This window comes from Pleurodeles waltl, chromosome 8 (assembly GCF_031143425.1).
Source record: "Pleurodeles waltl isolate 20211129_DDA chromosome 8, aPleWal1.hap1.20221129, whole genome shotgun sequence".
Classification (NCBI taxonomy): domain Eukaryota; kingdom Metazoa; phylum Chordata; class Amphibia; order Caudata; family Salamandridae; genus Pleurodeles; species Pleurodeles waltl.
This window is the reverse complement of record NC_090447.1, coordinates 153308712-153336636: the sequence shown is the minus strand read 5'-3', so window position 1 is coordinate 153336636 and position 27925 is coordinate 153308712. Positions and strand designations below refer to the sequence as shown.

Sequence of the window (27925 nt, the reverse complement as noted above, 5' to 3'; positions counted from 1 at the left end):
CTGTAGGTGTTAGCAAAATAGCCAGAATTAATTAAGCAGGAAGTACTGCTAAGTCCTTGGTTCTGGGTCACTCTAAGGGGAGGGTGAATAGATGTGATTAAAATGTGCCAGTAGAAATGTGATAAGGGATGTGTTAGCAAGACCCTGTGGGGATCTCTGCAAAACCAGAGTCTCCAATTATAACAGTAACCTAAGAAGAAGGACAGGATAGAACGGGTCAGCAAGCAGATCTCCCGCCCTCTTAACTGCTTCAGGATACGGGTTTTAGAGTGAGTAGCACAGTATGACAAAGAGGCAGGGGACACAGGCACAACCATGTCTTTTTTTCTTGTTCCCCTCACATGTCTATGGTAACTAAAGAACAACAGTGAGAGGCAATGAACTGAACTTTCCAGTGAAGTATGAAACAGAAGCTTAAGAAAAACATGCTGCGTGAAGAAGCTTCTTCAAGCCGCGCATCACTGGCCTTCAAAGCATACGCCCAGTGGCCTACTTAAGAGTACAGAGTGCTTCACTTCAAGCCTTGCTTGAGAAAGTTCTACAACTAAGAGACAAATGTGTTTTCTAAAAAGAAGACATTAAAGATCTTAAACTGCCCTGCATTGGGGGTTGTTTACGGAGTCCCACCAATATACAACTGTTTTGAATACGCATACACTAAGCTGAAAATGTGAAATAAGCTGCAACTATGAGATTCTTGTGGATTCTGAAATTCTAAGATGGTATAAACTAGAAGTCTATGGAATTCGTTTTTCAATCTTCTATGATTGACTTCTCAAGGAGTAAAGATAGACGACTAACCTGTTGATGATAATCACAGATCCAGGCAGAGGTTGTATTATAAGAGCTGCTACCACCATGCAGAAAGAGGTAAGGTACAAAGGGAGGACAATCTTCTTGACTTGTGTCTAACTATCCTGCGGAAGAAGGGACTCCAGGTCTTGCAGAAATACTTAGACCACACAAATATTTAGGCCTTTGTAGAATGTCTTCACAGGTTGAGAGTACCCCCTTGAGGAAAAATATGTGCATTACTTAGGTGGAAGTTGACATATGCTTTATGCCTAAACCGCATTCTGTTTTCAGTGTGCCTTAGCTTTATTTGTTGATGGCTGCCTACCTGCTTCCCAGCAGTGGGGTTCTTCATTTGTGACTATTCATCTGCTTCCCGCCCTCCATTCCCTGAGTGTAATTCATTTGGTATTGAGCATGTCCTTCCCCTTGGTATGGCTAGAGGGGTTATACAACATGTAGGCAACACCTCCAACTAATACAGCGGAACAAACACATACTCCTCTTTTTCACTCCCAGTATTTATCCAGTACTCACCTGGAATGGAGTACTGGATAAATAATAATAGATAAGGGGCTACTGTCTTATTTTTGAACATTTATAATAAAATGAGTTAATACAGTAAAACACAACAGATTCAAAAGAGCAAATGTCATTAGTGAAGCAAGTCCATACTTACTAAAGGTGCTGTCTAACCAGAATATTCAAAGGTACATCCATACTAGCTCTTCTGATTGCATAAGTAATCCATATGTGCATTCTCATATAATGAAATGCGGTTTAATTACCAATCAGTCTCTAAAAGTAATTATATTCTACTAGATTTATCGACATGGCAGGCAGTGAGGTCCCCTGCTACACACGGAGCCATGGCGTTCCACACTCAAGCTATTCCAGGTTTTTTGTAAAAAAGAAAAAAAACTCTATAGCTGGATGTAGCTGTTGTTTCATTGTACTAATGTGCCCTTCTTTGCCATGTGCATTTTCAAAGTATAGCTACTTTTCATGAGCAACGTAAGGAAGACCACCTGACTTGTAGGGCATCTCTCACCACATTTGCGTGGCTGACTGCACATGAGATATGTTCTTCCAGCTGAAAAAATTAAGCAAAATATTTTTATGTATGTATTTATTTTCAGAATTTTGTATGGCACAAACGTGCCACTATCGACCACCTCGGGATGCTGAAATACATAATGTGGCGAGTTAGTATTCCAGCTGTAAGCTAATCAAATGTCATTACTTTAGTATGAAGAGGAATTGTTAATTTTGTCTCGGATCACGCTTTTATTCTTTGAATGAAGCGGGGGCTAAGGTTTTTTTTATTTTTTTTTATTATTATTTTTTAAGGCAAGGCACTTAAAGTGTCATCTTAACATTTCGTTGGCCTTCTTTAGTCACTGCATGTGTTCTGCCATTTTCTGCTTGATGCACCTTTTGTCAGCTTCCAGGTATACTTTGAGTGCTGGTTAGTTTCTCTTTTCTCATCTTTAATGAGTTATCTAGATGCTATCTGGCCTGTTGATGGTCCAGATATGAATATCTGTTCGACTCTTTCAGCCAAAACGTCTGAAAAGATACAACCTACTAAACATCAATACTGTTAGAGACTCCAAAAGAATAATATAGATTAGCATTGATACAATATGCACATGATTATTAACATTCAAAGCAGATGATGGTGACATCAGTAAATCATCAAAATACAATTTAACACTCGATTTCAGTTTTTAAAGCTGGGCCACTTCTAACACTAAGCATAATTGGGACTAGCATGTGTGGGAAAGGGCAAACACATACGGACAAAAGCAAAAATAAAATAAAGACAAAAATAATTTTGAGAACATCTAACTAGGGCAACTCACTAAAAAATATGCTGGTGTAGGTCACTAACTAAAGAAAACAAGAAACCACGTTTAGTTATACTTCTCCTCATGGGACAGCAGACAGGAGTAGCTCATCAGACAGGATGATCACTTTCTTCTGGCGTCAGTTGACAGCAGCATCAAAACAGTGCAGAACATGGGCTGCACACAGGGCACAATCAGCAGCTCAGAATTAGTTGGCCTTATTAGTACTGAACCAGTACTAGGGCAGTTAAAACTATGAGAAGCAAACTCAGCAGGAAACTTAGAGAACTGTGAGAGCAAACAGAATTGGACAGCATTGAAACAGGTGTGGGGCTAAGGGAAGATTGACTCCAAATTCAAAGTTTCTCACTAATTAAAATATGCAAAATCTATTAATCGGACTTTCAGGTGGGTGCATTTAGGACATCAGATTCAGCATCTAATCACTGTAGATGGCACCTTTTAGGAATCTTCTTAGCAAATGTGCGTTGTCAGCCTTATGACTTCATACAATTCCGCCCAAATATTACATTTTCTAATGTTTTGTTACTTGAGATCCTTTCTCACAGCACACAATAAACTAAGCTAATTCATTTCACATGAGAACTACAAATTTCCTGTCCGGTTCAACAACTAGAACAAACAATATAACATTGTTACATCTAAAACATGCCTCTTGCTTACAATACAATAGGACATTCAACATTCACATTAACAACGTAGGAAAATAATTCGGGTCAGAGGGGATAGAATAAACAAGTGATTTTCCATTACCGCACCAAAATGAATCTCTTCTTAGGCCTAGTCAAGTCCAGGAAACTTCCATGCACATTAATACATTTTTAAACCTATTGTGCACCTTATAATTCAAATATGCAACAAAAATGTTTTATTTGAAAATATTATTCAAAACATGTTAGAAGTTATTTTAAACGTGCTTTTATTTTTCTGCACACATGTAAATTTGCATTAATAAAACTCATGTATTCAAATATAAGTACGATTAATTCATATTCATTTTAATATTTCAATTATTAATCTACATTTTAATAAAACATTCTTATCATTAGCTTATTTTAATACTTCCATTTAATAAAAAACAAAACTCTCATGTTAAAATGTGTTGCATAATAGGAAGGGTGGCTGCATGGCTCACCATAATTAAAACGTGATCGTTCTACATCTCATGTTACTTTCTCTGTTAGGCTTTTGAATGCTGGTTAATCCGTTGTCATATGCTAACTTCTTTGATGCTAATTTATTGTTAAAATTCTATATCTGTGTTTTTTGTGAGTATAGTTTCAAGCTTGGCCACTTGATTTTTACACTCGCTGTATTGTTTTTGTTTTTTAAGGGATTATTGTGTTTGTGGCAGAATAGTTCAAGCATGCTGTTAACAATGCTCTTGCATACCCAACTCTATGCTATGTTGTTAAGCAATACAGGATTTTACAATGCACGAAAAGTTGGATGCTGGTTCCTTTGGGCACTTCACTGATTTGTGCTTTGAGGAAGAGGGTTAGTTCAAAAGCTACAACCAATGCCTTTGCCATTTATTTGAGAAGCAAGCTGTTTCCAGAGAACTGGGCTATACAAAGGGAGAGGGAAACTACAGTTTTGGGCACCAACATTTATTTGGTTAAGTGGAATGAAAATGTGGTCCATTTAGAATGAAACATGGTCCTAACTTTTTATGATGTTTGCCTGCTGTCCTGATTTCTTGCCCAAGTATATGTTTATCTAACTGTGGTCAGTTCACACTTACATGGTGTTGATCCAGAATCTGTGCTAGTTACTGCATCTAGAAAATAACAATATAGCAGTGAGTGGGAGCATTTGTGTTGTTCACCTCACCTTCCTCTTGGATGATCCAGCCAATCCAATTCTTACTTGTTGGCTGTGGTTCTGGAAGAAATGTTTGCTTTTAGAGCTCCTCGAATGAGTATCGGGAGCTATGGGCTGCTTTGAGGTCAATGCAGTTCCTCCTTTCATTGATTGGAAGCCTGACTCGCAGTCATGTAGTAGATGTGGTTATGCTTACTCCTGAGGTTTTCTTGTGATTTCTTTTTGAAGGCCTGGGAGATTAAAGATTGAAAGGTAGGAGGTTTGAGAGTCTTTGGATCCACGGTGATTTTTTTTTTTTTTTTTTTTTTTTTGTTAGAGCGGTGATGAAAGCATGTTTTTCAGATTCTAGAATTGCTCTCCTCTGCACGAATGCATTCACTTGCTTTATAAACATTGGGTGATGACGAAGGGGAAAAATGCCATGACCCCATGGTAACTTGAACCAGTAGGCTGGGTCCCTTAACCTTATATAACAGATATTTAACCTCCTCTTCTTTCATGTGTACTAAAGTCGGTAGCCTTAGTTGAATGAACAAGTGAGAAAATACAAAATTACTGCACAAAAATCCTTGGCTATGATGAGAGGCTTCATTTATGAACAGTAATATTCTGTAAGTGCTGCAGTTCATTACGCCAACTCTTTGCAACCTCTGATAATGGGGGAAAAAGCTCAGAACTGTTGTAATGGAGTCCAAAGTTCTCAAACCTGTCTCTTGGAGAGGAATGGTTGGCTCCTTGTCTGTGCTATCAACACACATTAAATATAAGTGATCCAACCTTCTTTTTAAATTCCTTTGCTAGCGTTCTATTATGTGCCATATCTTTTGAAACTTCAGCCTTATCTTTTTTGGTCTAGTCATGGTCTTACTCTACCAATACATCCCTTTTCTAGGGTGAGCGTCCTGGTAAAAGGTCCATAACATTGTTTTCTATAATTAATACAGAGAAGACAGTTGGATGCCAACGTGTTTCTGTTGTTAGAACTTGGCATGGTTTCTTTCTGACAGTTGTGAGTTTTTATCTCGTCCTTAATCTTCTTCATTCAGTCATTCGTTTCTACTTTTTGCTTGTGCCTTCAGTTTTTTTCAGCTGTTGACAAAAGTATATTCTTGAACTTAGTCGGTCAGCCTCTCTTAAGTTCAATGTGTTTTTGAGATATAAGCCTTTAAAAAAGGTGTCGGACTTGAAAAGGTCAATTTTCTTGATTAGTTTAGCTGTTGAACACGCAAGCAGGAAGCATTTCATTTGAATTTCTAATGAAATGTGATTGGCTGATGAGCTTGATTTTTTTTTTTCTGCCATCTTGTGAATTTGTCCAAACTCGCAACTTCTGTGCCATGGGAAAAAATCCACAAAGATCAGAGGCAACCTGATGACCAGTTCTAAGCCACAAATGGTGGTAGACAGGTACTTAGAGGTTTGGAAAATTTACTCATAGGTATAGAAAGTTCTACAAAACAAATTGGACAAATGCAGTTAGTGGAAAGGTAAACATAGGAATCCCAAAAATTAATGTGCACGTCTGCCAAATTGTGTTTGTAAAAGGGCATCATTTTTCTGAAGTAAGAAGTTTCAGTGATATCACAGAGACAAAATGATAAATTAATAGGTATATAGGGCACTACTTTAGGCAAAATTTAAAGATAAAAGGGTGTTGGCAAATGAAAAGAGGCACATTTTTAAACATTGGGCTACAATACCAAAACAAAAAAAAATGTGTGCCAAAAGCAGTTTGAGAGCGAGATGAGCATCAGCTGTAGGGTCTCTTCGCGTGCACCAGTGGTTGGCCACATTAGATCAGGATCAATGTACAACAGGACTCTACTTCGCAAGTGTAAGGCAATTTGGGGTTATTGTCCCTTGTGCATATGTTGGGGGGAAAAAAAACCTCCGAAAATTCACTGGATGACCACAATTAAGATGATGCTATGCCTATGAAACAAAAACCTACAAATCACTGAAAATGGTCATTTATGGTTATCCTTGCAAACCGTGGCTCACCTTCCTGTGCACTGCCCATGATCTAACAAGTAATGTGAAAGATGCCGTCATCTTCGACACCCATGACACCACTGCTGACATCCTTTTGCTGTACTAGAGAAAAAGTGATTTGTGCGTAAGATAATTTTTTTGCCCTGCAGAATATGTTTCGGATCCACTTGTGGTCTGGGTGCAGGGTCTGGCCCGCCACCAGTATTTTAGTAATGACGTGATCTGTGCACAGTCGTAAAAAACATTTATGAATGTGCTTTGGTGCACTTGCTCTAAATAACATGTTAATTTGTTACTGGGTGTAGGAAGTTGGCTCTGTATGCACTATTTCAAAGTAAGGAATAGTATGCACAGAGTCCAAGGGTTCCCCTTAGAGGTAAGATAGTGGCAAAAAGAGATAATACTAATGCTCTATTTTGTGGTAGTGTGGTCGAGCAGTAGGCTTATCAAAGGAGTAGTGTTAAGCATTTGTTGTACATACACACAGGCAATAAATGAGAAACACACACTCCGAGACAATTCCCAGCCAATAGGTTTTTGTATAGAAAAATATCTTTTCTTAGTTTATTTTAAGAGCCACAGGTTCAAATTCTACATGTAATATCTCATTTGAAAGGTATTGCAGGTAAGTACTTTAGGAACTTTGAATAATCACAATAGCATATATACTTTTCACATAAAACACATATAGCTATTTTAAAAGTGGACACAGTGCAATTTTCACAGTTCCTGGGGGAGGTAAGTTATTGTTAGTTCTTGCAGGTAAGTAAACCACCTACGGGGTTCAAATTGGGGTCCAAGGTAGCCCACCGTTGGGGGTTCAGAGCAACCCCAAAGTTACCACACCAGCAGCTCAGGGCCGGTCAGGTGCAGAGGTCAAAGTAGTGCCCAAACTGCATAGGCTTCAATGGAGAAGGGGGTGCCCCGGTTCCAGTCTGCTAGCAGGTAAGTACCCGCGTCTTCGGAGGGCAGACCAGGGGGGTTTTGTAGGGCACCGGGGGGGACACAAGTCAGCACAGAAAGTACACCCTCAGCAGCACGGGGGCGGCCGGGTGCAGTGTGCAAACACGCGTCGGGTTTTCAATAGATTTCAATGGGAGACCAAGGGGTCTCTTCAGCGATGCAGGCAGGCAAGGGGGGGGCTCCTCGGGGTAGCCACCACCTGGGCAAGGGAGAGGGCCTCCTGGGGGTCACTCCTGCACTGGAGTTCCGATCCTTCAGGTCCTGGGGGCTGCGGGTGCAGGGTCTCCTCCAGGCGTCGTGATTTTAGAGTCAGGCAGTCGCGGTCAGGGGGAGTCTCGGGATTCCCTCTGCAGGCGTCGCTGTGGGGGCTCAGGGGGGGACAACTTTGGTTACTCACAGTCTTGGAGTTGCCTGGGGGTCCTCCCTGTAGCGTTGTTTCTTCACCAGTCGAGTCGGGGTCGCCGGGTGCAGTGTTGCAAGTCTCACGCTTCTGGCGGGGATTGCAGGGGTCTTTAAATCTGCTCCTCTGGAAACAAAGTTGCAGTCTTTGTTGAACAGGGCCGCTGTTCTCGGGAGTTTCTTGGTCTTTCTTGAAGCAGGGCAGTCCTCTGAGGATTCAGAGGTCGCTGGTCCTGGAGAAAGCGTCGCTGGAGCAGTTTTCTTCTGAAGGAGGGAGACAGGCCGGTAGGGCTGGGGCCAAAGCAGTTGGTGTCTCCGTCTTCTCTGCAGGGTTTTTCAGCTCAGCAGTCCTCTTCTTCGTAGGTTGCAGGAATCTGAGTTCCTAGGTTCAGAGGAGCCCCTAAATACAGGATTTAGGGGTGTGTTTAGGTCAGGGAGGGCAGTAGCCAATGGCTACTAGCCCTCAGGGTGGCTACACCCTCTTTGTGCCTCCTCCCAAGGGGAGGGGGTCACATTCCTATCCCTATTGGGGGGATCCTCCATCTGCAAGATGGAGGATTCCTAAAAGTCAGAGTCACTTCAGCTCAGGTTGCCTTAGGGGCTGTCCTGACTGGTCAGTGACTCCTCCTTGTTTTTGTCATTATCTCTCCTGGACTTGCTGCCAAAAGTGGGGGCTGTGTCCAGGGGGCGGGCATCTCCACTAGCTGGAGTGCCCTGGGGCCTTGTAACACGAAGCCTGAGCCTTTGAAGCTCACTGCTAGGTGTTACAGTTCCTGCAGGGGGGAGGTGTGAAGCACCTCCACCCAGAGCAGGCTTTGTTTCTGTCCTCAGAGAGCACAAAGGCTCTCACCGCATGGGGTCAGAAACTCATCTCTCAGCAGCAGGCTGGCACAGACCAGTCAGTCCTGCACTGAACAATTGGGTAAAATACAGGGGGCTCTCTAAGATGCCCTCTGTGTGCATTTTTTAATAAATCCAACACTGGCATCAGTGTGGGTTTATTATTCTGAGAAGTTTGATACCAAACTTCCCAGTTTTCAGTGTAGCCATTATGGAACTGTGGAGTTCGTTTTTGGACAGACTCCCAGACCATATACTCTTATGGCTACCCTGCACTTACAATGTCTAAGGTTTTGCTTAGACACTGTAGGGGCATAGTGCTCATGCACCTATGCCCTCACCTGTGGTATAGTGCACCCTGCCTTAGGGCTGTAAGGCCTGCTAGAGGGGTGACTTACCTATGCCACAGGCAGTGTGAGGTTGGCATGGCACCCTGAGGGGATTGCCATGTCGACTTACTCATTTTCTCCCCACCAGCACACACAAGCTGGCAAGCAGTGTGTCTGTGCTGAGTGAGGGGTCCCTAGGGTGGCATAAGACATGCTGCAGCCCTTAGAGACCTTCCCTGGCATCAGGGCCCTTGGTACCAGGGGTACCAGTTACAAGGGACTTACCTGGGTGCCAGGGTTGTGCCAATTGTGGAGACAATGGTACATTTTAGGTGAAAGAACACTGGTGCTGGGGCCTGGTTAGCAGGGTCCCAGCACACTTCTCAGTCAAGTCAGCATCAATATCAGGCAAAAAGTGGGGGGTAACTGCAACAGGGAGCCATTTCTTTACACTGGGCTACATTTTTGTTCATTGGCTTAGGATACATATTTATAATATTGGTTATATCCTTCATTGCTCTCTTTATTAAATGCGGGATTCCTGCCTGTATCCCTTAGTTGTTTTTAAATGGTGGATCAGATCACTTACCGATGTAATCCGGCAGGGGTGTGGAGGGATGTATACTTAATGCACGACAGACAGGCAGAGAGAGAGAGAGAGAGAGAGCTATAACACTGTTTTAATGTAAAATTGTTTTCCCACGAATTGTTCCCCAAGTCTTAGACTTTCTGACAAAAATGACTTAATGCCCTTGTCCACCCCTTCTGCACTACTAATGACAGGGCCACGTGAGTGTAAATAGGGTGCTCTTGTAATTATGAATAGTTCATGCCTGGCTGTGATAGGCAAAAAGGTATTACTTTTGGAGGTCGACTAATCTGCATTAGCGTCTTTGATATTCTTTCTGGTGAGCCCATTGTTGCAAACCCAAGGGGAACTTGTGTCAAAACTGTGGATACGTTATGGAGGGAAAGAAAAAACACACACACACACACACACATCCTCATCCTCCCACCCCCATGTGGAAATTACGCGTCTGTGAATCCTATTTTCAGGTCGAAGTATGAATTAAACCTGGAAATAGGTTTGATATTCTGCACAAATATGCACGAGTGTAGAGTTTTTTTATATTTAATTTGAGGGAATAAAACCGTTTAAATTGCAGAAAGACTGTGCTGAATGATAATGGTATCCATTTCTATTTTTACAGGTCAATGCCAATGAACTTACAAATGGTGTAATTAATGCTGCCTTTATGCTCCTTTTTAAAGATGCTATTAGACTGTTCGCTGCATATAATGAAGGAATAATAAACTTGTTAGGTAAGTGTGACTTTTTTACCACAGTAATTCATACATGCCAGAAGTTCGCTACATGAGAAATGGATCTCTTTCTTCACTTTCCTGATTTCTGTTATTGTTGGTGTTGATAGTTATATAAACATTGTCTACCACATTGATCTGTATAGATCCACTCTATTATATTTATTCTGTATTTTAACTTGTGCCAAAAATAACAGAATTGACTGTGTCCACGATTAACGTCCTCGGGACCCAGACACACCTGCATTTCTTTTCTCCTGGGCAAAAAAGTACATTGGCTCTCTGTTTGTTTCTCTGACTGCTTCACTTCCCTGACATCTCAGATTAGGAGAACAAACACCAGCACAAAGTCTTTCTGGCCGTGCTGTTTGCATTTCCAGTCATACTATGTCTGTATCACACTTGCCCTTTGCTTATCGAGCGGGCCTTTTTGATAATGTGCAAATTAACTCAAGTACATTTGCATTGGCTCTTGTCACACAGTATCACACGCAGATCGTGGCTGTCATCCATCAGTCTTAGGATACAAACCACCACTCTTGGATGAAATGATTGGCACTGACGTTGTACCTACATGACTGACAAATATCTAGATAGTTGACCTACTGACAAAGATATCCGACAGGACAGTGTTGTTACTGGACACTTGAGCCTCCTGCCCCTGTTTTCATGTCAGAGTCGGATCTCAAGGCCATAGACATTTCAGTTGTACTCTAGCATTGATCACCTACCAAAAACGTGTACTCAGGAAAAGATGTACACAAACTGGCAAATGCATGGCTTAGGTTGCTTTGTATCACATTTTACTAAGTATGTTCAAAGTCCCGGACCTTTCAAAGCCATAAATGAACAACAAGGGCCAATCAGCTCAAACCTGCATGAGGCAATTCAGGCAGAAGGATGCAAGTGGGTACCCCTGAGGAACCTGTAAAGCTTTAGTGTAAAGCAGCCTGACTTTGGACTTCCTTTCACCACCCAGAGCACTTACATCAGAAATAGTTATATTTATTGCACAATCAAATTAGTAAAAGCATGCTTCTTGTGTCTGCCCATGTCTTGAGGGCCAGTCACTAACTAGGAAGAGTTCGGTTAGACTGAAATGGGTTGTAGTGGAGACAGCACTTGGGTCTTGGTGGTTTGCGTCTGTTCTATCTCTCCCTTGGCTTCCAGACCCATTGGACAGCGAGAGCCATAGCATGCATGGACCTCTTCCATATCAGCCCTTACTTATAGTCGATTTGTAGTACCTATTTCTACCCAAGGATTGGCAGCTCTGGGCTGGAACTGTTCCTCAAGTCCCCTCAAAGAATCTGGCAATTAATGCTTTTGAGCCCTCTTATATAGCCCACCTATGTTGCTTCCTAGGGTGCTTTACCTGGGTCACTTTCAGTGATTCCATACAGTGGTGGCTCAAGATCAGCTTGAGCAATGGAGTGACCTCAGTGTCTGAGTGCCAGGTGTGCTAAGAGATATGCCCTAAATTGATGCCCTTCCTGATACCTTCATATGGCTGTATGGTTCTGGTCTTGTTGCTGGCCGGTCAATAGCTTGTTGGCATCGACCTTCGCCCAGTGATCAAGACTTCCTAACTTAGCACTCAACTCCTGAGAGCCTCATTTTACAGACCTCAATTTGTAATGTCAATCATAATTCCTTCCAAACAACTTTTGTAGATAGAGAATTCAAAAGAACATTTTTCGGCAGTTTGTAGGACCTCTGAGGAAATGCATCTTTGGATGCGGCAAAGTAAGTAATCCATGCCAGCCTGGATACTACCGACTGTCTTGGTGCTGCTGTTGGCACCAATATCATGCTCAGACGATGTTTGTTGATGAGAGAAACGTAATTCTTTGGTGATGGGCATGCGTCCCTAATAATTATGCCCTTCGATGGGTCCTGAGTATTGGCTAAATGATGGGCTTGGTGCCAGAGTGATTTAAAGACTGCCCAGCTGCTGCATGCTCTTTGGGGTTAACGACGCCAGCAAAACAATTTCCTCACCACTTCAGGAAATTCAGAGAATATTCTAGTCTATTGCCAGCCTTCCCAGCCAGTGGTACAACAGGCAGTCCAGTGCTTTTGGGGACGGTGTATCAGCAGACACATCATAGGACAGCAGGGTCAACAGTCTTCCAATTCCTGCTCCCCTGCTGCAACGGCTGCCAAGCCACTTATTTTGGACTCAACAACTCATGTCCGGTCGATCCAACACTTTCTTCCTGGCTGAAAAAGCATTACGTTTGAGAAATGGGTCTGACATATTATTCACAAGGGCTATACCCTAGCCTTCATTTCGTCCTGCGCTATTTTTCTCCCACACCAGAACACATTTTGGAGGAGTACTTCACTATCATGATGCAGGAAGTAAATCTTTTACTCTCCAAGGGTGACCTTGGAAGGAAATCTGACTCAGAAAAATGATGAGTGGTGCTATTCATTCTGCTTTCTCGCCTCATAAAAAGACACAGGGCTCAGGCCTTTTCTGGACCTTCACCTGTTTAATTTGTTTCCGAAGGACAGTTTTAAAATACTTTAGCTAACTCTGACCCTGTCAGGTTTTTTACACAGGAGACTGGATGACGTCTGCCATCTTAGATCAGTAAACTAAAAAAAAAAAAAAAAGTCATCCGCTTTCATGCTATATGCACGTCTACAGAGTGACTGGGCCAGCAACAGCAGCTGTGTCCTTGTACCTTTGTTTCTGTTTTCCTTTTTGCAGATGCGGAACTGCATTGGTAGACATTTACAAAGCCAATAGGTCCCAAAGGCGAGGCATATTGCTTTCCTAATGCTTGTTTCTTTTCTTTCTGCACCCTATAGGAGTAATTATATTTTCTTGCTCTCAGCTCGTGTGCTGCTTTCCCACCCATGTATGCTGCTTCCCCCCCTCATGTTTCCCACCCTGGCACTCTCACGACCACCCAAAACCCTCTGTGTTTCTCCCCTCCACACCATCCATTTCTGCACTGACCCCGTGCTCATTGTTGCTCTACGCATTGAGTTTCTGCAACCCTTCTTTGTTTTTGCCCCCTCTTGTTTTTTTTTATTTGTTTTTTTTTCAGTGGATTTGGCCCCTGCAGTTTTTATTGGGTTTACTTCTTTTTCCATCTCGTGCTTTCGTGCACTTTTTATTTTTTTGTTTAGTTGTTTAGTTCGCCACTGTTGTTGTCTGACATCTTGCAGCTTTAACCAAGAAGAACAAAAGAAATTGCCCGCCACAACCTCATGCACATACTTGTTTAAAATCTATATGCTGTACATACTTACAGGGGCTTTCATGCATAATGTGCATTGTCAAAGTAGGCTGCTGAGCTTCTTTTGAAATCTCTGTAACACACAAGTGCATCGGAGTTGACTTTTTGTTTTGGGGATCAGCAGTTGTACATTTTCATAGGTGTCATAACTGTTTAAATTTACTCTTGCTTATGCTCTGGAGGCCTGATGATGGACTGGGTAAGGATAGCAGACTCGTGCAATTTCACAGCAAATGTTTTCAAAATATTTTGCCACATGGAAAATTTGTTTTTTTATGTGAGAAACTGCTGAATTTTTGGAATATCCTTTTCAGTCTCTCTCGCTTTTTTTTTTTTTATTACAAAGAAAATACTGAAAAAAAACAGGCTAGGTTTATACAAACAGCCAACTATAAAGCAAATAATAAGATGCTCAGTTAAGTTCACAATCTCTATTTATCTCATCTGTTGAGAGTGAAGGGGAATAACACATTGGGCATTCACTTAGATACTCAGTTTTTTCCATCAGCAGTTAAATTGAGGTATAGTATCTCTTGGGGTTGCCATTTGACATTACATTTCAGATGCCTTGTTGAAGCCTCTCCACCATTCGTGGAAGGAAAGGGCTGTAGTATTTTCCATTCCTTCACTATAAGCAAGCGAGCAATCCCTATAGCATAGAGTTTCAAATCTCTTCAATCTGAATTTAGTAATTTCATAATTGAGTTTGGATTGAATTGAACCAGTAATTGCCATATACCTGACTGCATAGTCTAGTATGAGTGTTAATGTTAAAGATTCTTTTGAGTATATTACAAATTCGCTCTTTGGCGATACCTTTGTTTAGCTTTATAGACCATTTTGTTAACCACCTGTCATACATGTCTCTGGAGTAGTGGAACACCAAAAATTCCTTCATGGGAACAGTCCAGCCCGAACTGCCTATGTATGCCCCCCTGAACTGGAACACAAACAACCCAGTACTGGTTTTGCCCTAGTTAGGGGCTCATCAGCCAAGTACAGCTTTGTTCCAATGATACTAGGGTGAAACCAGTCCTGGGATGCTTGTGTTCTGGTTCAGGGAGGACCTAGCCTGACAGTTCGGGTTGAACTATTGCCATGAGAAGCAGGATCAATGCTTATTTGCATATGGCTGGGTCCAGACTGAGTTGGCATTGTGAGCAACAGAACTGATGGGTTGGAGTGCTTCCCTGAGTTATTGTCAGTGGTTAGACTTACTGCAAGCAGCCTCCCATTACTTTTTGTGTGTTTCATGTTTCACAGACTTTGGCTGTGATATTATCTTGGCCTGGTGCTGTCCTTGACACTGATTGTTATTAATCTCTTCAGTAATAAAGAGAAGGGTTTCCACTCTTGTCTTCCAATTGCATGCTTAAGTTTTAAGGTATTCAGAAGTGTTTATGAAGTTGGGCTTTGTATTATGATTGTACAGAGTGTAATAACATTTCTCATATATTCAAAGAATTTTGTTGTGGTTATTGGTTTGGTCTTAAATAGCACAGATATTTTGGGAATTTTCTATTTATCTAGTAATAAAAGTGATCATCTAGCTGTATTTCACTCCTATTTCAAAGGTTTTGGATTTATGGTCAAAGGCTTTTTTCATGACTGTGTTATTATGCGTAGTGTGGATGTAGCTCTGGAGCAGAGATGTTATGTTGAATTGGAGTTGGAGGATTATTAACTACTTGCCTTGTCTCTGTTCTAATTAAATTATCCAATTTGTTGCTTCAAGTATTGTCTTCCATTTGGTCTCCTTTCCATATTAGTTCAAAATGATAGCGAGATGCTCCTGATATATCCTTCAATACTGTTAAATACCATACAGGATGTTGCTTTGCCTAGGCTAAAGTTAATGAAGTCTGATGCCCCTTTTTAGGTCGAGTGTAAGCTTTTGACCTTTTTTATACTTTTAGTATACTCCTTATGAAGGGATGTCATTTGTTGGTTGTAGTGTCCTTTAAAAATACTGTATTGTTCCACTTTTGTTTCTTTATCTTTTGCTGTAACGGACTACTTCTGTTTTTTCTTTGTTGCTCCCTTTTCACTGTGGGTGTTTTAGGCTGATAGCTGCCTGCCTTTTATTGCAGTATTCCGTCCCACCTTCTCCCATGTCACTGATATTTGTTTTGGCTTTATTCCAGTGCTGTCCTCGTTTACCTCTGGCTCCTGGAACATTTTCTCCACCATTAAATGTTTAATAAAAGGTAGCTCCTTGGCTTCCTTTTTTAATGTTACTTTCACCACTGCCCAGCTTCTGTTGATTAATGTTTTTGCAGTACAGACCAGCATGGACGTGTTGATTTAATCATGAAGTAAACTTATTTTTTCAGGAGAAATTCTTTGGTGCTTAAGCGCATTAATTCCTCTGTAGGTGTTTTGCACTTCTTTATGTAACATTAAAATAAGCTTATTTAAAAAAAGAAACACCCGGTGCCAAAACGTTTAGCTCGCTGCTCACAAAGCCACAATATCCCCTTTCTCATAGAATATATCTAAACCTAGAAGCAAAAATGCGAAACTTGCAGAGCCTCTCATCTGGAGTCTCTCTCTCTCTCCAGAGCCCCTCCCTGCCAGCCCTAAGGACATCCACACACAAAGCATTGCTTATCTCCTTTATTGGGGCCATAAATCTTCTCAGGATGCTCTGCTGTTGATAGAACTTTGTTGAAATGTGAGGCAAGAACGCTTACAAGACTTTTCATTCTATTAACATAAAAAGAATACTTTTCAAGCCTTATTTTCAAATTTCTATTCCGACGTTTGCGCAACTCGAGGTAGTGCAGTCATCTTCTCATTTCCTCAAAGGCTTGTGATTTCTGTCAGTAGCCGCCAGTGACCACCAAAACATGGCAGGAAAAGACAAAATTATGAGACAAGGTTGACTAATTTATGTGGAAAGAAAAGTCCAGTTCTGAATTTACAATGCCAATGGCATTTGTGTTGGGGAGTAGTGTTAACATCTCCATCAATGCCGTGTACTGTTCTTGTTTCAAAAAGAACAAGAATGTCAACAGAGGCAATGCTAGGGTACTCCCACAAAAGCAAAGCACAGTATATTTACTTTTCATCCCACTTCCTTTGAGCATGGCCTGCATTAATCTTCTCCATACTGCAGGGCACCCCTGTTGAAAACAGTCAGACTTCGTCCCTTCCCTGCTTCTCCCTTCCCACAACCAATTATTTGTTTGGCTTGCGGTGACTAGTAGCCTGCTCCCATTTTCAGCAACCCTTGCACTCTGAAGGCACGCCTATAATCTTGTTACTTTTTTATCACTATGTTTTGTGCACGAACAAAAGAACGGATTGTAGCAATTTCCTTTTCAATGTGAAATCAGGAATGTACCTCCTCGGGGAATTATTCATGTCGGAACACTGACAGAAAGTGAATTAACTGGACCTGTGCAATGTTAATGCGCGATAAAACACCAGACACATACAACATTTGTGCCAGGGATCTGTTGTGTTTTTGCATCCCGTTAATACTGGTGAGCTTATGAATGTGGGTATGTTGCGCAAACTGATTTTATACTCTTTTCAATCAGAACCCAGTTAATTGATTTTCATGTGCAGTTACCACCATGTCGTATTATGAACCGGTGGGTCGCAGCGGCACATCTGGGTGCCTGGTTTTCTACAAATGCAGTGTCTACAGCGCATACATTTATCTGGGAATTTCTTTGTGTTAGAGCATGAGTTGCTGACAGCACACTTTGGAAACGGTGAGCAGTGGCTGCTTGTGTTGTCTGTACTTCATGCATAATTCAGAAAAATCCCAAGTTAAATGTATGTGTCGTAAACAGCGCAGTACCGTGAAAACTGGTGCACAGCTGTGTACTCCCATTAGTGCACACATTCATGATGCGGCCGCACATAGACCCATAAGCTGTATCATAAATGCATTCCGTGCCTTTGCGCAGGTAGAGAACTAGTCTATGATCCACTTTCTTGATATTGTGCTGTCTACATCAAATACATGAAATATGAAGATCTGCATTATAATGCATAAACTGCACACAGCAGATAGAGGAAGAAGGTAAATGGAAGTGCTTAATTTACATGCAGGTCTAGTGGAATTATATGTCAGGAAAAGACGAAATTATGAGGCAGGGTTGACCACTTTAAGTGGCAAGAAAAGTCCAGTTATGAATTTACAATGAGAATAGCTCTCACTCGTGCAAATGCGAGACCTATTGCATTGCAAATGCTTTTTTCAAATACTTAATAAAGTCTTCCCTGCTTAACAGGTAATTTGGAAAAGACCAACTACTTCTCTCTCGCATGTTTACCTTTCCATTTGAGGAGAGGTCGCTGAGTGACAAGCGTGTAATGAGCGAAGATATTCATTTGTACATTTCTGAGTAATCCCAGTGCTAACTAAAAATTCATCAGTGCTTGAATATTGATTGTGGGAGGTGGAAAAAAAATGTGGTCCCTTCTACTCTGGTTTTGATTTCACCAGATGTCAATGAAATTCAGAATACTCATACTGTAAATATTTATTCTTGAGCATTTCCTACAACCAGAGGAGGCAGGGCTATAAGTATCTACAATATAATTAAAATGTCCTTTAATGATAATAGGGGCAGCTTAGTTTGATAGATCAACTAAACAATCAGTAAACATTTTAAAACTGTTATAGTTGGTGGTGTATAAGGAAAGAAGGGTCAATTAGTAACTTTTACTTTTAATTAGTAACTGTAACCTAGATGCTTTTTTTTTCTTTGTTTTTAAGAAATTGATCATACAATTCTGAACAACAATCATACTAACCCCTCCAATGCCTGCACAAGATGAGGAGATTACAGTCTCCTAGATGTTGAGTATAGCATATCGTTGCTACATTTTATCAGAGAAGACCATTTTGTTTTGGACATAGTGAGATGAGACTCATGCAGGTATAGGATATCATGTTGAAGGCACAGAGCTAGCTTTTTGATCCCCTTATGTTCCAGCTGAGTATGCTCATCATTACTTAAGGAGACAATAGCTTTGTAGGCTCTTAACAGCAGTGGTTAATAATTTCATAGATTATTTTGCCATTTTTCCCATTTTCATTTTTCAACCCTTCTTTCCCACCCTCCTCCTCCCTACTACCTTCTCCATTTGAAACAGTAACTAAATAGGGAGTTGAAAATTATTTTTGGATGTATTGACATATTGCCTGGCAATGTGGGAGAAGTCCCCCATTTGTCGTCCCTCATGTTATGTTACAGGTTGGGCTGAGTTCCATGATAGTTATTGTTAAATATATTATGTCTGTTGAGGAGGTCCATCTTGCATATCAGGCGCAGTCGAGTTGGTTAGCACTGCTCTGATATTAGTGCATGGTTTGTGAAGGGTCCTTGATAATCCGAGAAACACCGTTCCAGTTTATTTTAAGAGGGGCTTCTAATATCAAAAGAGCAGAGATAACAAGAAATCTTACTTCTGGGATTTGGGATGCTCCTTTATTGTTGCAGTTTCTGAGGTGAGATCCTGGAAGACTCAAAACATGTTGCCCACCTAAGGAGAGATCAGGCAGTGTTCTCTAGCAATAGTCAGTATTTTCTCTTTGATTTTTGAAGTCTTGGAGAAAGACCACAATTGTGTGGGGTTTATTGCTAGGTCTTAAACGTCCAAAAGTATTTTATGTGCCCTGGAGATGAAGAGATACTGATTTGGTTGGGTCACGTGGTCTGGTTCATCTTCAAAAATCTGACCATAAAGAAGGCTAGCAATCAATGGAATCCTATCATGGCTTGCGCTTTCCAATTTCAGGAATACTGACTATGCCAAAGTTAGAATGCCGAGAGCAGTTCTTTAGGTCTTCACACCTTCACTTGAGAAATTTCATCAGTTGGTTAATTTTTGCTTCATATGCTTTCATGATGTTTTCTGTTGTGGTTCTTTAATTTAGATTTCCGTGTAATCTTCAATGTAGTTTCAAATCTAACTACTTGTGCAACTTGATTATTTTTTTTGTCCATATTTCTTTCAAAGTAGTTTTGCACCATTGATTTTGTGGATATTTAAGTGGATGATTGAGTCCTGTAGTCCTCCAAGTCTTTGGTGCACGAAGTGAGTGCAATTAGTAATTGTTCAATAGAAAATAGGGTGGTATGAGGTTTTCATTTTTTTCTGGCTGTTGAATTTTTAATAGGATATAGCACTTGATATTGATTAGAATTCAGTCTATGGTGTGTTGAAGGGTAATTTGCAAAATGTATGAAGCAAAGACCATCTCTTCTATTTGGTGTTGGCAGTGGTATCCTGTTGTTGCCGTTTAGCCTTTGCTTAAATAGTCTGCTCTTTTGTCACTGTGAAACTGTTTGTCTCCTTGAAGCAACTAAGTCAGTATGTTAAGGAGGAAAGAAAGAATACATGTTCTGAATACTAACTGTGTGAGATTCAAATGGGTTGAACCTCCAGATTTAGATAATAGAGTTCTTTTATCCTGTTTAATAAGTCTCAGACATCTGAGACAGGCCATAAAGCCGAGAGTTTGCCCACAATTGATTGGCTTGAGCTTCACTTTTGTTTGCTTCTTGTTTGTCAGTGTCTAACACCTCACTTCCTCTTATTGTGTTTGGCCCTTCCCTGGCGCATGAACCAAGTACTTTTGTCCTTCTACTGCTCCAACTTTTTGGAGATACATTTTCTTTTTGTTGAAGCATTTAACAGTGTGTCTTTTGCAGATGGCTCCCACCTGTATTTCGCCCAAGTCCATCTGCTCCCTAGTTGTCTTTGTCTGCCTTCTGAAACCCACCCTCTCATTGTCCGTGCTTCATCCTAGCCCCTCCCTCCCATCCTCTGTTTTCGGTGTTGCCACCCTGCCCCCAACCTAACTCTCCCTCCATGTTGGCTCCCTCCTCGCAACATACAGAAAAGTGCTATTTCGCAGCCAGCGCTGGCTTCATGTTATCTATTTTTTCTTTCCCACCCCCTTCCACTGTTGTTCTCCAACATCTTTCTTTCCCTTCCATGTTGACCCCCTGAAATGCAAAGGGAGGAATACAAATATTTTAAAAGCTATGATGTGGCCAGCCTGACTTAGGGTGACCACCCATCCTGACTGTCCGTAATTTAGCCCTGCCGTCCGTTGTCTGTGATGAAAAGCTTAACGGACAGCATTTGTCCGTAATTTTTGCCTTTCACCAAAAGGACAACGAACGGCAGGGCGAGATTAGGGGCAGATGAGTTTCCCCCAGCTGGATTGAACAGCAAGGGAGAGTCTCCTGTGCTCGGAGGGAGGGAGGGGCAGACAGATAAGAAAAGGCCTTCTTGCCAGTTTGTCTCCTTCTCTACAGAAATGCAAATATGCGCAACAGCTAAATCTGCAAATGCAAAGGGACTTGGAAAACATTCATTGACTTTGATCAAATAAGTCACTTGAAGCTTTCTAAGGGCAAAGATATTTTCTTTTAGAGAGGTACTGTAAGGGTGTTTCAAGGTGAGATGTGGAGTGTTTGGTTTTAATAGAGTGTTCCAAAAAATTCTAGTACTAGGTATAGACTGCACATTATTCAAATCTGTATTTGAAAAGCACTTTTTTTATTTAGCCTAAATGTATTTGCGCATTTTGTAGCAGCCTATATCATGATGTAATTGTACTTATATAGCGCTTACTACCCCTGGTGAGGCATCAAATGCATGTTTAGAATAAGGACTACACATTCACAGCTCTTTCAGGGACCTCAGCAGTGCTTAATTTGTACTTGTTGTTTCCGGTGCTGAGCATCAGCACTTATTTTTGAGGGCCCGGGCGTGCTCTTCTGCCTCAAGCATTTTCTGTGAGCAAAAGACACATATGGGGAAGACGGAGGAAGAGAAAAACGAAAAAGCATCACAAAGGAAGAAAGTAGAAAGCTGCAAGAGTAAGCTGAAGGGGCAGGAAGTGGCTTTATATGGATTGAAGAGGCCCAAGATGGCTTCAGGATTACAGCGCCTCGGTATTCCGTTTTCACACATTCAATTGCAGCAGCTGCGTGTTTAGGGGGAGGGCTTTGGGCACCGGCACCTTTTCATTTACAAATTAAGCACTGGACCTCGGTACCTCATAGTACTAACAAACATTGGCAAAGCCAATAGGTCTAGTCTACGCAAGAGTTATTGGTTTGCCAATGTGTTTTAGCCATGTTATACACCAGAGTGGCTGCTGTTCAGCATGACTAAATGTTAGTGGCATTGTTGTGAAGTGTGGAGTAGAGTGGCATAGGAGCAGTGGCGTAGAGCACAGTGGTGCAGAGTATAGTGCAGTTGTTTAGAGTGCATTGGCGTAGAGTGCAGTGGTTTAGAGTGCAGTGGCATGGGGCAGAGTAGAGTATCATAGAGTACAGTGGAATAGAATGGCATACAATAGAGTGGCAGAGAGTGCAGTAGTCTAGAGTGGTGCTGTGGCATAGAGTACAGAGTAGACTAGCGTGGCAGAGAGTGCTGTGGTGTAAAGTGGAGTAGTGTAGAGTGGTACAAAGTAGAGTATAGTGCTGTAGAGTGCAGTTGAGTGGAGTGATGCAGAGTGCAGTGCCATAGAGTGCATTGGCATAGCGTGCAGTAGTACAGAGTAGATTGGTGTACAGTGGCAGAGAGTGCAGTGTTGCGGAGTAGTGTCCATGCAGTGATGTTGAGTGGAGTAGAGTTGCATAGAGAGCAGTGGCGTAGAGTACAGTGGTGCAGAGTACAGAGCAGTGGTGTGCAGTTGTTTAGAGTGCATTGGTGCAGAGTGCAGTGGCATAGAGTGGCATGGGGTAAAGTAGCATAGAGTGCAGTGGAGTAGAGTTGCATACATTAGAGTGGCAGTAATGCAGTATCAGAGTGCAGAGTAGACTCATGGCATAGAGTGCAGTGGCGATAAGTGGTGCAGTGCAGAGTAGAGTATAGTATTGTGCCTAGAGAGCAGTGATGCACAGTGCAGTGACATAGAATGCAGTAGTACAGAGTAGAGTGGTGTTGAGTGCAGGGTTGTAGAGTGTCAGTGCAGTGGTGTAGAGTGGTACAGAGAACAGTGGCAAAGAGTACAGTGGTGCAGTGCAAAGGGCAAAGGCATACAGTGCAGTTGTTTAGAGTTCACTGGCGTAGAGTGCAGTGGCATAGAGGGGCATGGGGCAGAGTAGAGTGGCATAGAGTGCAGTGGAATAGAGTGTATTGGTGCAGAGTGTAGTAGTACAGAGTAGTGGTGTAGAGTATAGTGGCAGCCAGTGCAGTGTTGCAGAGTAGTGTCAGTGTGCAGTGGTGTACAGTGCATTGAACTAGAATGCAGTGGTCGGAAGGATACTGTAAATTAGGTTTAGGCAAGGGAAGGGAAGAACTCAAGCTGCATAGCCTAAAACAAATAAAGCCAGCAAATTGTAAAAAACTAAATGTGAGTTACAAACCACAAGGCCAATGGCAAGCAACAGGCGTAATGCATTCCCAAGGAAGCTCTATGAATGTACTTAAAGTGACAGCTGTGGGATACTTTGTGGGGAAAGTCCAGTATTTTAGTCCAGTCCGTATCTTGCAGAGGTTTGGCCACATCAATCACTCAGGTAGTATGACGAGAATACCTGGAGTGGTTTCTCTGTTGCAGGAAAGGTCTGTACACTCATTCTATCAATTTGCAAACCAGTTCCTATGGTGAAGAGCTTCCTGCACACCTCTTGTACGGTTAGTGCTAGGTGGCAGACATGAAATAGGGCATTTAATGATTATTTAAGGTGGTTGTAAGTAAGGAGTTGGCCGGGGTGGAGATGGTAGTCTACCACAAGGGTTTGGAAATTTATTAGCTCGCCATCCAGAAACAGATCCCACCCCAATTTTAAGATACCTGCAGCATGCCACTGATTGAGTTGCTCTGAGAACAGCCGTCCTGTGCGAGTGGGAATGCTTAGCAAAGGTAGTGCAGGAGCACAGGGTTTCTTCGTGTCAGTGAGCTTACAGGTTCTAGCAAGGCAAGAGAAAGCTGTGCATGTTAACCCCGGATGGTGATCCGTAGAATGGTCAGTAGGAAACAATGAGCAATGCATTAAGCCTTCCTTAAGTTTTTACTGATAAACCCCATCTCATGCAGGGTGGTGGGCAGAAAGCCAGCGCACCACCCTTTGGACCTGTGCAGCAGAATAATAGCATTCTAAGTCCAGAACACCTAATCCACCCGTATTCACAGGTAGCTTTATAGTGGAAAGAGCTACCTGACGGCGCCGCAGCGACCAAATCAGATGTGTGGCATGTCTGTGGAATGAAGGACGAGCAGGGGAAGGTTTGCAAAATAATGCTATCATTGGGGTAGCACACCATCTTCGCTAGTGCCACTTGGCCCACTACAGAAAACAGAAGAGAAGACCAAAAAGCAAACTGGGCTTGGAGGGACCATAACGCTCTACCAATATTTCCATCCTGCAAATCAGTGGGAGAATGGTAGATATTAATCACTAGGTATCAAAACATAACTAGTTGCCAGTTCAATCTGAGATCTAATTGTATATAAAGGCGAAAACAGTGCCATATGTTAAAGAAACATTAATTACATTTTAACATTTTTACATTTTGTTTGTTCAATTTACATCCCAAATAATTTGAAGATTTTATGTGTACTTGACACTTAGGGTTAACCCAGATCACTAGTTTGTCTTTTGCTCAATTTCAAAAACATTTTAAGACATGGACAAAGCGGGAAATTGCCTTGCACAGCCTTGCAAGGGGTCTGGCCCCTGCTCACCCTTCACAGACACGAACAGCATACCATTGCACCAGAAGAGTTTGCCAAGGTGGATGGGTGTTGCTTGTTCTACCACTTGACAGTGCCTCTTCTCTTTCTCCTGTGTGTAGAGACAACTCCCTAGGTACCCAATACCTCCCATAGTCTTGGTGGACCTATCTTGTCTGATTTTAGGAATTGTCCCTTGTTCTTCTCTTCCTTATTTATCCAGTGCTTAGCAACAACCCTTTGCATCACTTGACGTGGATCTCCCATTTGATCTCGATTTCTTCCTCCTCTTTTATTATCTTTAATTGGTAGTCTGGGCTCCCATTTCTGAGATAAATGTAGAGCCCCAGACATACACTCTAGTGCTGTGAGACTACAGACAAGTTGTGGGTACCTCACATCCTGACATTAGGTGTGAGACTGTCGCCCACACCATCAACCCTTCCTCATTCAAATTCTTTTCGGTTGAAAGTCCATGGGCGGTTGGGGTGAGCCAGATGTTTTTGTTCAATTTGGTTACTTACCTTAATGTTTCCCAAACTGTTTGCCAGGGGTTTTAAAATGTTCAGAAACATAATCAAAATGTTGCTGCTACTTTCTCTTCAAGAAAGATTTGGTAGATTTGGGTGGGGTGATGGCCTAGACGTGTTGAAGGGCATTAATTTACTACTGAACAAGGACGTAATGTGACACCTGAATGTAGCATACCAGGAGGCAATCACAAAAACACAGTGAATAAATAGCGCTATGTTAAAAAAGAGTAAATAAATGCACTGTTAACATAGTGAGGCATGGCCTCTCTTGGGTGTGTAGGTAAAAATGACGTTTGTTCTTGAATTTTTGTCCTGAATTTTGACCCTTTGTCCTGAATGTTTTACAGTCCTGTCCAGAATTTGCCCCAATGCCAGGTGGTCACCCTAGCCTGGCTGTGTCAAAGCGCTTTTTTTTGCGGGCAGGGCTCCTCTGTGTCGGATTAGATTTGGTGCTAATAATCACAATCTGATATTTGATTTGCCCACATATAATTTTGAATGTTAAAATGCTTAAATAAAAATCAGCTGTCTCTAGGCTTGATTATCTTTGTGAGAAAATACAGCTAAAAACTCAGCACTGGAAGATTTTGTTCGAACCCTTAGTCATTATATATGTTTCGCTCTTCTTTAATTATGAATTACAATGTTGTTTGTATACCGCATTTCATTCCTCTGGTAACAAATCTGGATTGCGCTGCAACTACAAACTGGATCATTCTTTGATTGGCTCAGAGCAGCGGGTATTTTCTAGGAACTCGTGTTACGAAGTGGAAATCATTAATCGGATCAGCACGCGTGCTAACCTGCTTCGTGCAGTTCATATTCCACTCTCAGCACCAGACTTTATGTTCAGTAGTTCTGGTTTCAGTTCGTAGTTTCCCTTAGCACTCGGCGTGATCTTGGGTACATGTATGAAGGTTCTCGCAGTAGCGCCGACTGCTGTTTCTGGAACGTTCCCACCGTAAAACCACACGTCATATCCACCTACAGGCCCCCCACACTGTTTGCTTCCTTCAGCAAGCAATGTTTTTGTTGTTGTTTTTTTCTAGTTATTAACCGACAGAAGATGGCATTTTGATGCATTTCATTTCTGTACCGTCAAAAGCATGGGTTTAGAAGGCCCAGCTTGCACAGAGTTCTTATCTAAAACTAGGCCGGGCTGAAGACGTTGGACACCGGGTACGTGGCAACCATGGCGTAGAAAGGATTAGTCTGATAAAGTAACTGTGCCATAAACATGTGGTTGCAACAGTCTGATAAAGCTCACACTTGGTGTCTTTGTAAAATGGCTGTGTTACGACGTTTGCAGATTTTATTTGTGTGGTTAGGAGTGAGAGATCGTGGTAGAGGTGTGAGCGTTTAAAAAAACGGGTTTCTAAAACTGAGCAGCATCTTAGACTAGAAGTGGTTTGTACACCAATAAACACCCCTCATTGCCCCACTAGAAGAGTGTAACACACAGTCAGGTTTTTCGCCACTCTCTATGGTCTTCAAGGAGCATTAACCAGTAACGGAGATGTTTTTATTTAGCGTGAATCTGGCCCCGCTTTACATGGGCAACCGAACATGTTACAATTGCTTTTATAGGCACTTGAATATTAAGAGATTTGCCCTAGATCACAGGATGTTGAGATGTGGCCATAATTCGAGCCTTGTTCCCTAGTTCCAAAGTCGGTTGCTTCAGCAGCGAGGCCAGAAAGCCAGACCATGCTATCCTCCCACCAACCCTGCCTCCGCTCGTCCATTTATATTGGATATCATTGCTTGTCAATTTTAGACATGATATCCCATGACTTTACTGTTGTAGTTGTGGTCGAACAGTCAAAATTAGTCAGGTGATTTGAAGGTTGAATGAATTAATGAGACCGTATAGCTCATCAGCGACCTGGAAACCGTTTGTAGTGCTGGGGTATGCTACACAAAGACCACTTCACCAGACATAAATATCAGCTAGAGGTAGTGAAAAGACAAGTCATCAACGCATTAGGAAAGACATGACATACCGTATTCTCAACCTCTTTGGAAAGATGACCCTGCGTGGACTCCACCTTCCTCCGCCAATGAAATGCTGTCCAATTTCTTGAATGGAAATGTGTTCACTCTCCAAAAGCATTCAGTCCCACGCTTCTTGGAGAGTCAAACATTTGAGCTATGTCAGGATGGTTGGAAAAAGGTCATAACCAGAAAAGGAGCATGTTCGACTTTGTTGCAGGCTTACAGCCATACATAAAAATGTTCCTCCACTTATGTGGCCCCATTGTATATGCAGACAGAGGGCGATGATAGACTGAAGAAAGTTGAAGAGGGAGCATCCCACTTGTGTGCTTCTCAACAATTCCCCATGTTTCTATCCCTCCTGTGCTACTTTTTCACTCCCCCATCCACTCCTTGTTGCCTTCCTTCCCATCCTCTTCTCCGTTGCCCCTACCCCATAATCCTACTCCTAAATTTTAAAAAAAACATTTTATACATTAAGAAAGTGCTTTCATTGTACTTTTTTAAAAACTGATTGGTAAAATGAAACAAACAAAAAAAGAAGCACTGTGTCATACTTGAAGCGCACATGCGTGGGCATGCATGCTTATATAATGATGCATGCGCATGTAGATAAAATGGTAGCTGGGTCGTCACACCATACACTGTACAGCATGAACAAAAGGCACTGGCAGAGCCAAAAGATCCCAAAGGCGAGACCTATTTTCATAGCCAATGCTAATCAAGTAGTTTTTGATGAGTTACCCCATCTTGAATTAAAGGAGTTTTCATTCAGCAGTCTTTAGATTATGGCAACAGCTAAACTGAGTTCTCTGTCATAGAGGGGGGGAGCAGTTAAAGAAGGATGTATAATTAGAACTTTGCTAGAAGGTTCATAGATAATAAAGCATGTTTTATGTATGCCTTGGTCTTCACCAGTTATTCTATTGTTCGCAGGGGAGTTTCTCAAATTAAAAATTATAGGAGAAGAAAATGATATATTTTTTTTAATTAGATATTTTGTTTTTTTTCTCGTTCTGACCTTGGTCAATATTTCTAGCACCATTTGTAAGAGTGTTTTTGAAAATTCTGTATTCTTATGCTGGTTTGTACTTGAGCTTGGAATTAGTTTTTTCCAGTTCTATTGTATAGTCAGAAGCTCTTGAAA

General features: G+C 41.8%; 1 protein-coding gene across 6 annotated transcripts in view; it reads left to right on the top strand.

Annotated features, from left to right (window-relative positions):
• PICALM (phosphatidylinositol binding clathrin assembly protein) overlaps positions 1-27925 on the top strand; it is a 449858-nt gene that overhangs the window by 213465 nt on the left and 208468 nt on the right. For all 6 annotated transcript variants that reach the window (XM_069203983.1, XM_069203980.1, XM_069203982.1 and 3 more), the window contains exon 6: positions 10222-10333. In XM_069203983.1, the coding sequence (XP_069060084.1) occupies positions 10222-10333 (112 nt within the window). The remainder of the gene's footprint in view (positions 1-10221; positions 10334-27925) is intronic.